The following is a 10861-nucleotide window of genomic DNA, read 5'->3' as shown; positions in this document are numbered from 1 at the left end:
TAGATGGCCACCACGTTCTCCTGACCTTACACCCCTAGACTATTATTTATTTGGTTTTTTATAAAATTCAGTATTTGCTCAACGGTCACACGATTGAAGAACTTCAAGAGGCAATTACAAACGAAATTAGGAGTATTACACAAAATGTTTTACAGAATGTATTTAATAATATGAAAAGAAGAATTAATATCTGCTTGAACAACAATGGACATCATATTGAACATTTATTGTAAAAATATAGATATTTTTATGGATTTTATGTAATTTTAAGGTAAAATATTTTGAAAGCAACGTAAAAAATAGGTGAACTTTATTAAAGGTTCTGCATACCTAGGACTTATCGTTTGTGAGATATTTCAATTTTAGTGAAAATGTAAGCTCTGCGTAGAAATTTAATATTAGCAATAAAAAAATAATTTTAAGGAAGCAGCTTTGGAGAGTGTATTTTAGATTCTTGAAGTTAAAAATTATTATATTTTGTCGTCACTTAGTATTGTACAGGGTGTTCAAAAAACTACTGAATACTTCTTTCAACTTTAAACAGCAATAAGTTAGTTATTTTAAATGGAACACCCTGTATATTTTAATTTGGAAGTTATGAATTTTAAAACTTTCAAACTGTGTATAGGTTACCTACACCTATCTCTAAAGGTATTGGAGATATTTGTGTCGTTTCGTTTTTTTATCGAATATTTTTGTAAAATGTATCCACGTGTCTTCATCGAGTTCTTTATTGTATTGGTTTGGGTTCTTCTTGACCTCTCTTTAAATGTAAGGAGAAAAATGAGAATGTAATTAAATGGTGCACCTTCAAATTTTTCATATTCAGTGAAAAATTATTTAAATCGAAAATTAAATAATAAATAATAAGTAATGGACTTCTTTGTTACGGGCTATATAAAAAATATTGTACACAGTGTTCCACCTACTACTACAATCGTCCCAGATATTCTAAGGAATGTAAGGATATCATTTAAAGATAGAATAAGATGCTGTATTCAAGAGAATGGTTTTTCTATTAATATTCCATAGATCTTTAGCAAATCCATGAAACTTTACATAAGGCTAGGCTACTTCTTCATTCATAGTTCTTTTCCCGAAATTTATGAAAAAATTAGAAATTGTTCTATATATAAAATTACAGCTTTTTGTTTAATACCACCCCCTAGGGATCCTCTGAAAATGCATAAAATTTTACGTAGGTAGCCTATATCCCAAACAATAATTTTGCCAATGAAAAATAGTAATTTGAAAATTGTTTCATTTATTTTTTTTCATTTAAATTTTACATTTTTTGCTCCCTTAATAAATCATAGACGATTTGCAAATTTATGAAACTATATAAGGGTAGTCATAAATCCTTTCGCGAAAGTTGTCTAAAGGCTTCATACTTTTCAATATTTAAATTTGGTTTTTTGTTTGCTATGAACTCCAAGAATTTTTTGAAAGTGCATTGATATTTTAAGTGAGGGTACTTTACATCCCAAACTGTAATTTTACAAATAATGTAAAATCGTTTTTTGAAAATTATTTGCAAGTTAGTTTTTTACATTTAAATTTACAGTTTTTGCTATTTTAGTAATCTATAGACCTTTTGCAAATCCATGAAATTTTACATGAGGGTAATCTACTTTCCCGTTCAAAATTCTTTCAGTAGAAATTGTCTAAAAGTTAAAAATTTTTCTATAATATTAATTTTATTTTGCCCGACATGGATTTCATACGATTTTTTGAAAATGTATGAAATTTTATGTGAGGGTAGTTTACATCCCATACTATAATTTTACCAATGGAAAATAGTTTTTTGAAAATTGTATAAAAATTAGAATTTTTTTCAATTTAAATTTAATTTTTGATCTTTTCGAATATACACAGGGTGTATGTGTAGGTTGATTACGGCTACATTTTAAAATATTTTGAAATGTTCAGGGTGTCCAGGAAAAGCGTACCATATCAAAGTTATGTATTTTTAAATGGAACACCCTGTATTTTACTGCATTTTTGAAAGCACCGTAAAAACATAGGTCAACTTTATTAAAGGTTCTGCATACCTAGGACTTATCGTTTGTGAGATATTTCAATTTTAGTGAAAATGTAAGCTTTGCGTAGAAATTTAATATTAGCAATAAAAAAATTATTTTAAGGAAGCAGCTTTGGAGAGTGTATTTTAGATTCTTGAAGTTAAAAATTATTATATTTTGTCGTCACTTAGTATTGTACAGGGTGTTCAAAAAACTACTGAATACTTCTTTCAACTTTAAACAGCAATAAGTTAGTTATTTTAAATGGAACACCCTGTATATTTTAATTTGGAAGTTATGAATTTTAAAACTTTCAAACTGTGTATAGGTTACCTACACCTATCTCTAAAGGTATTGGAGATATTTGTGTCGTTTCGTTTTTTTATCGAATATTTTTGTAAAATGTATCCACGTGTCTTCATCGAGTTCTTTATTGTATTGGTTTGGGTTCTTCTTGACCTCTCTTTAAATGTAAGGAGAAAAATGAGAATGTAATTAAATGGTGCACCTTCAAATTTTTCATATTCAGTGAAAAATTATTTAAATCGAAAATTAAATAATAAATAATAAGTAATGGACTTCTTTGTTACGGGCTATATAAAAAATATTGTACACAGTGTTCCACCTACTACTACAATCGTCCCAGATATTCTAAGGAATGTAAGGATATCATTTAAAGATAGAATAAGATGCTGTATTCAAGAGAATGGCTATATTTGGTTCGATCATCAATTAAAATTTTTCTTTGTTTCTTCTAAAAGTAAAATTTCCTTTAATAAATATATTTCATGTTGTTCCTAATTAATTACAACAAACATATTTATATAAAATTAATAACTTTTTATAATTATTCTGCTTATAAAATAATATTTTCTTGAATATTGTTATGATTAACACTTTCCCAATTCAATAAAGACCTCGATAAGGATCCAAAATACATTCTCCAAATATGCTTACTTAAAATTATTTTTTTATTGCTAATATTAAATTTCTACGCTAAGCCTGCATTTTCACTAAAATTAAAATATTGTACAAACAATAAGTCCTAGGCTATGCAGAACCTTTAATAATGTTCACCTATTTTTTTATACGGTGCTTTCAAAAATGCAGTAATTTAAAAATACATAACTTTGATATGGTACGCTTTTCCTGGATACCTTGTATATTTCAAAACATTTTTAAAATGTAACTGTAATCAATCTACAACTACCCATCTAAACAGGTTTCTATAACATTTGCCATTTGGTCCTTAACCACCAAGGCATTACTGGTGGCCCATCCTGTAGACCCCAATGATAGTTATCCCGAAAGTTGTTTAGAGGCTAGAAATTGTTCTATATATTAAATTACAGCTTTTTGTTTATTATAATCCCCAGAGAATTCATGAAAGTACATCAAATTTTATATGAGATAGTTTACATTCCAAACTATAATTTTACAAATGGAAAATCGTTTTTTGAAAATTGTCTTATATTTTTTTCCATTTAATTTACAGTATTTGCTCCATTAGTATTCCATAGACTTTTTGCAGATCCATGAAATTTTATGCGAGGGTAATCTACTTTCCCATTCAAAATTCTTTTGGTAGAAATTGTCTAAAAATTAGAAATTTTTCTATATTAAAATTAAAATTTTTTTGCACGACATGGATTTCATAGGATTTTCTGAAAATGTATGAAATTTTATATGAGGGTAGCTTACATCCCATACTGTAATTTCACCAATGGAAAATTGTTTGTTGAAAATTGTACAAAAATTAGAATTTTATTCAATTTAAATTTAATTTTTGGTCCCTTCATATATACAGGGTGTTGCAAAATATTGTACAGAGAATTCTGAAGCAGATTCTATATCCAAAAATACGAAAAAAAAATCCTATTAAAGTATGTCCACAACTGCTTCGTTTTCTAAATAGGGTGTGTAAAAAAAATAAAAAAAATATGTTTTGTATTGATAATTTCTAAATTTTTCATTAGAGATCATTTAAATTTGGGTCATTTATTTCTCCATATTGCATATTATTTTTGAGTGACAGACACCAACTATGTTTTTTTTAATAGTTAATGGTTTCATAGAAAGATTAGTATGATTTTTAAATATCCTCAATAGCTCGAAAGCCGCTTGCTAAATGACAAATGTGCAAGGGGATTTTTTTGTTTTAAATTAAATGAGGTTCCTAAAAATAAAGTAAAAACCAATAGAAAAACCACTGGCATAGATTTTCTGGTCAAAAATCAATAGGTACTCCCCCATATCTATGCCTCTGATGGGTCTGAGATGTGTTGATCCACACACATTGAAACGTTTTTAATGAAAAATTAAAAAATTATCAATAAAAAACATTATTATTTTGTTTTGACATCCTCTTTTCTGGAGACGAAGTATTTGGGGAATCTACATTCATTGGATTTTTTTTCCTATTTTTGGATGTAGAATTTTGTGAACATTTTGCAACACCCTGTATAGACTCTAATGATAATTCTTTTCCCGAAATTATTCAAAAAGTTATAAATGTTATATATTTAAATTTGCAGTGCTTTGTTGCAAATAACTATATCTATTTAGAGAGTTGCTGCTTTGGACAAAAATAAATTAGAAAAAACTATACTACTTTTTGGAAAACATTTGATTAATGATTAAATAAAATATTTGTGTATGAGAAAAGTGCAGTAAAAGGATGAAATCTAATTAGGTTAGATCTGAATGCCCCTTACATATTCATCTTTCTGTTTGTATTTGATAAATTGTAACAAAGAATGGAAATACATATTCATCTCCTCAAAGTATTGTAGCAATATGTAGTCGATATATTTGTATAATAGTATATCAAGTAACGTATAAATTATTCATGAAAAGTCCCAATACAATACCAGGGTTCATAGTTCTAAATTAATATAGAATTCCCTGACTTTTCTAGGTTTTCCCTTACTTATAAAAAATCATTCAGGTCACTTGCAGGTCATTTGTACACACTAATTGGTGTTTATGCATTACACTTTTTCTAGACTGAACTCCATAATCTTTTTTATACACAAAGAAGCTCTTATAAAAGTTTAAAAAATCACAAATAGTTTTCTCTTTCAAGAATTCTGGTTTTCACAAAATTTCCAGTTGCAAACATCAAATTCCTTGACTTTCATGAATACTTTTAAAATGTTCCGACTATTCCATGTTTTTTATGAAGAATAATTAATTCCCTGACTTTTCCCGGTATTCATGGTTTTCCAGGTCACTACGAACCATGAATATGTCATTGAAATACTCAAAATAATGGATAAAGTTGTCTTTAAAAAGAAAAAATAAAAAAAAGTATTGAGAATGTATACTTTTTTAAGAAACGAAAAATTTAAATAGGTATATGTATTTATCTTGAACGTATAGAACTATGGATAATAATTTTTAATTAAATAAATGATTGGATGAATGGAAAAGAAAGCAAATTATTGCTGTTGAGGCAGCAAATATTTTATTAAAAGTAAAAAAACTGTAGTAGCATATCGTTGAAAATATGAAATTAAGGAAGAATTAAGTAAACCACAGTTTGTTACATAAAAATCACTGAAGGGATGTTAAAAAAAAAATTGTTGATAAGTATCTCATGTAGCTTGAGAGGGAGATCATAAATAGTTTGATAAATATAAGAAATGGTTAAGCTCTTGAAGAGGTGACTGTTTCATAGGTTTTGAATATTTTGTTTCAAGAGTCTTTTTCGGTAGAATAATTATCTATAGTTATTTTATAAATATTTTACATGTACTTTGCAATTTTAATACAAATAAAATGTTGAGTAGGTACTTATATATATATATTTTCAATGTATAATGCTTTATATTATACCGAGCGGCCAATTTTAATATTGATTTCAAAGTAAAAGGCAAACAGTGAAACTGAAAATATATAGGTACCTATTTTTATATTTTGGAGGTAATTGTAGTGGTGAATAAAAATTGGTTATTCTTTATGAAGTTATGAAATTAAATATCTGTGTTGGGAAAAATTTGGAAATCAATTGAACTGTTCTGAAATAGTAATAAGCATTTTTTTAAAAAGATAATATTTTGTGTACTTATCATAGAAAGTAGATATGGTTCTTTATGATATACTGACATATAACCCTATACCTATATGAAAAATAAAATTAATTAAATTCAAAAATAGTCTTGTAATAATTACCTAAGGAAGTAGAAGGTGCAGTTTTCACTAAATCCCCTGTGGAAGAATCACTTGGCATTCTATTTATTGTGGAGTTTTTATCCTGTACAGCAGCTACTGGTTGAACTATATGCTGTTGTATTTCAACCACGTGAGGTATATCTCCATGAACCGTTACTGCTGCCTCTGCAGAAGGCACAATAAGAGGAGGAGGCAATTCCACAGAAGAACTACTATTTGTATCTTCAGCCATCTCCTCGGGGACAGATCTTCTTGTTGGCTGGCCCCTTATACAGGTCCCCTTTCGTTGGGTCAACCGCTTCTTCCCCTTTTTCGGCATATTAATCTAATAGTAGTAACATTAATATGTGAATTATTATATTGAAGTATATTGGAAAAAAGGAATTTACCTGGTAAACTGTGTATTTATAGAAAAAATGGCGTTTTGAAAAAAACGTATTTTAATAAAAATCTGTAAATATTTCTATACACACAATTGTCGATTAAGACGCACAATAATTAGCGTGGGTAAGCGAGCGTTACTCGAAATAATTGATAAATCGATCACTTGATCTTGTTTTGGAAAACACAAACCGAAGACAAAAAATAAGTTGTCGGTAAAATCAATCTAAAATCTGGGTTCTAGATTACCGATATTTTATTAAACGTATGGCGTATAGATGGCAGGACCAGAGAGTCAATTATAATAATAGTAAAACGAAATATTACTATAAAACTTTTTAAATAAAATATAAAAAAGATAATAAATACATATTTATTTATACAGTAAAGAGTTAAAATTCGTTTTAAACAATGGAGGAAAATTATTTTAGAAATGCACTTGACCTCATTTTTTGACAGTAGACTCGTACATTTTAAATTACGTGGAGAAATTCGATGTTATAAATATATTCAACGACGATTAACTTAATAATTACAGCAAATGTAATAATCAAAACATAGAAGGTTTATTATCTAAAAGTATATACCTGCCTACTATACTTTTTCTTCGAAATGTAAAGGCTTCTTAGAAGTTGTGATTGTAATGGCCCTTTAAAAATAAATAAAAATATCTGGAAAATGTATTATAAGAATCTTATGTAAATGGTAAATGTTATCAGAAAATATTTGGCAACATAAGCACTATCGATTATTGGAACTATTGCGGTGGTAACAGTAGTTCAACAGAGCTTGTAAAATCTTGATACCTGTATCAGATTAACCTAACCTATAAAACTAATAATTTTATTTTTATTATAAGTTATATCAGGCACTTAGGGCAACAAAAAACAAACATGTTTTTGAATGAAAAGATAAATTTATTTTATTTACTCAAATTAAAAAATGTATAGGAAGAATTATCATTATGGAAAGTAGTAAATTTTATTTATTAATTGTAATATTTAATTGAATTCATGATCGTTGTAAGACGATGATAACTGATGACATAAAAATTACTTTTAGGAGACGTGCAACATAAATTAAATGTGATCACTCAGAAACAGGTTGTGGTTTAGCGGTGAAATACAGATTTTCTATAACAGTATCTATCTCTGAATTTAGTTAAATTACACCATCAGGAGTAGAAAATGGAAATCTACCATACCTCTTGTAGTTACTATCTATAATTATTTGACTATTAATATTGTGATAATCTTTCCTGGAATAATGTGGCAAAGCTGAATAATGCTTTGCTCCCTAATAGCATGGATATATTTTTTATTTTTTTATAAATCCTTATAGCCCTTCAGTTTCCCATGAAATATGGAATAGCAACTGTAATTTGAAAAAGGAAAAAGGTATTATAGTCAACTTATAATATAAAAATTTTTTACTAATACACGTGCAACCTTAGAAATTTTTCAAAAATTTCCATCCTTGAAAAGGGGTTGAAATGAGCATCCCCTAAGTTAGTTTTTGCTACAACTTTTTTGTTTAGTAATAATTGAATATTTAAAAGTACATGTTAGCTCTGTTTAGTTAAAAAATTCTTACTTTTTTACTTGAAACCTAATCGTTTAAGAAAAAAAAAATAAATTCGTTATCATGTCCATTACAAATCACACGATTACAACTAAGAACTATTTAAGTAGACGGATTTCAAGCTAATTTCTGTTATTAAATCTTTTGCATGTGCGTCTTTGGATTTGTTACTTAATAGCGCAGTAAAAACAATATATCAGCAATATTCAAATTGCCTAGTTCTTCACAGACAGATTTTCTAAGTAGTAGAAAGAAGACTATGTAATTGGAAAAGTAGAGCATAGGAAATGGCTCAAGATCTTTATTATTAAAAGTATGTAAAAGCAAAAAGAATACTTGAAATAATATTTTAGAAATAATTTCTATTTTGTTTTAAATAGTCCAATACATCTGTGAAAGTTGTCACGTATTCGTACAAAAATATTGTAGAATTCTTTTATTATTAATAAATGGTTAGTTTTAAAGCAGAAAAGTGAGAGGAAAATCTTTTAAAATAAATCAGGTTATCCGATAAATATTTTTTAATACCTATTCAAACAAAAAAAAGTTTTATTAAAAAATAATATAGGGGTTGCTTATTACAACCCTCTCCAAGGGACAGAGATTTTCAAAAAAATGTTAACAATGTTACACATGCATTAGTAGGAATTTTTTGTAAAATTTGTCTATTCTATATACATATTTTTTGGAAACTTTGAGACTAAGGGGTGAACATTTTATTGAGGTAATTGTTCTGTGGAGCATATTTTTTTGAGTTGTAGGTTTATTGGTACCATTTTTTTCAATTTAGAAAAGATTCTGCATAATATAAATATCATGCTTTATATCAGATTTCAATTTGTATAGCAAAAAAAAAAATTTTTTTATTTTATTTCAAAAATGAGTCAGGATATTATTTTAGCATAAATATGCAAATTGAAGTGAATCAAAAATAATTCAGTAGGTATCGAAAAAAAAGTGGAACATTATGTTACAAATCTAGTTTAAAATGTAACATGATTAATAAAAGTTCTAGAAATTCAGTTGTACAGATTTTGAATTTTTTGAATGGCAAAGGTCAATACTTACATAATATTAAAATTGTATTAAAAAAAAAAGAAATCTTGGTATTTCTCCTGAAACAAATGTTAGTTCTTTTCATTGTATTAGAAACATATGTATATATATAGTAACTACATGTTTTTTTATATCTTTTTTATAGCTTGTGTCGCATACGTACGGAAGTATACTCACCTTTTTTTTTAATTTTGATATAGATAAATTAATCCCTTCGACTCATTCCTCAATTAAAAATAATTACCGTTACAGTATAGGTAATTTTAGGAAAATAGGTGATTGGTATATGAAAACTTCAAATAAATATTTTTTATAAAATGAAATTAATTTAGGATAGTTTAGAATAATTGTGCCATGTTTTTCTCAAAATTAGTGTAGTTGGAGTTACATCAAGGATGAAACAGATAAAGTAATAATTACCCCTGAAAACAGTTTTTTAAACAAAATACATATACAGTTCTTGTATTAATAAAATTCTTTGTACAGGCCTGTATACCATCATGTACAAAATAAAAAAACAAATATTAATCCTGAACGTGGCAAATCTAAACTGTGACTCGTACAAATACTGAAATAAAATCAGTCTTATTTAGAACAATCACTATGTTTTCAACAGGTCGATATTAAAAGACTTCCTTTGTTTCTGGGCGAGTAGGAGGAAATTTTTCTCTTATATTTCTTGTACAAATGTTTAAGTATATATACATATTAACTGAAATAATTTATCTCAATATCAACTATTCAAAAAACTAAGTATGTAACAATTAAACTGATAAAAATAAATTGTCAAAAGATTACCATTTTCCTACTTTATAAGATAAAGAAACAAAAACACTCTATTAAAGGTATAATTTATGAAGTAAATTGCACAGTATCTATGCACCATTAATTACATGTAACAATGTTAAGGAAACATATACATATATACCTTACGGACACAGAAAAGAAGGTAAATTTTGTTTTATTTTTGTACACATTCACATTTCACTCGCAGTGGGGACTTTCCATCATTGGTAATACAGCGTGGTGTGCACTGGCGATGTAGACTCCAACGGACGGGGGAAAATCATATTGCATACCTGATTTGAAGAAAGGGTTACTGGAAGACACAAATTCAACACTCAAGACCTCCGTTTTCTAAAAGCACCCAAATTCGGTCATGTTGCTGTTCTGAATGTAGGTACAGTTACGGGTTTATCCGATTTGACAGATTACAGGAGTCTCAGATGGGGTCGATTCTTGATTTTCAGTAATAGATCTTCGAGGTTTGTTTTGAAATATCGCAGATTTGCCCCGGAACGTAATGTCTAATACTACCCGGGCATAAGCTCTGTTAAAGATTGCATTTTGTTTACCTGTCAGTACATTAAGTTAAAATAATGTTTTCAATCTGGCGACAGATTCAAATATGAAACCATAATATGTGGGACAACATCGAAAGGCCTGCTAAACGTAATTTTCCTTTTGGGGAAAAAACCTCTAATGAAAGGTTCACAGACACATCGGAAACGATAGAAATCGTCCCCCGTTTTAGCTCCTTTTTCACATATTGGTACCCGAAAGTTGTAAATTTTCAATTCAGCCGATAGCGGCCATTTTGACATAAAACTGACACTTGACAGTGCCGTCTGATGTGAGCGGTTCAGGAA

At 28.0% G+C, this 10861-nt stretch overlaps 1 protein-coding gene across 1 annotated transcript in view; it reads right to left on the bottom strand.

The window, feature by feature from the left end:
* The window catches only part of LOC108913690, a gene marked incomplete at its 3' end in the record, with an annotated part of 19405 nt that extends 12650 nt beyond the window's left edge, over positions 1-6755 (bottom strand). The window contains exons 1-2 of the mRNA XM_018719282.1: positions 6584-6755; positions 6195-6519 (exon numbers count right to left, since the gene is read on the bottom strand). Of these exons, the coding sequence (XP_018574798.1) occupies positions 6195-6513 (319 nt within the window). The remainder of the gene's footprint in view (positions 1-6194; positions 6520-6583) is intronic.
* Positions 6756-10861: the final 4106 nt, after the last annotated feature.

Source organism: Anoplophora glabripennis, unplaced genomic scaffold (assembly GCF_000390285.2).
Source record: "Anoplophora glabripennis isolate ALB-LARVAE unplaced genomic scaffold, Agla_2.0 scaffold1382, whole genome shotgun sequence".
Taxonomy (NCBI): domain Eukaryota; kingdom Metazoa; phylum Arthropoda; class Insecta; order Coleoptera; family Cerambycidae; genus Anoplophora; species Anoplophora glabripennis.
This window is presented reverse-complemented; position numbering and strand designations above follow the sequence as displayed.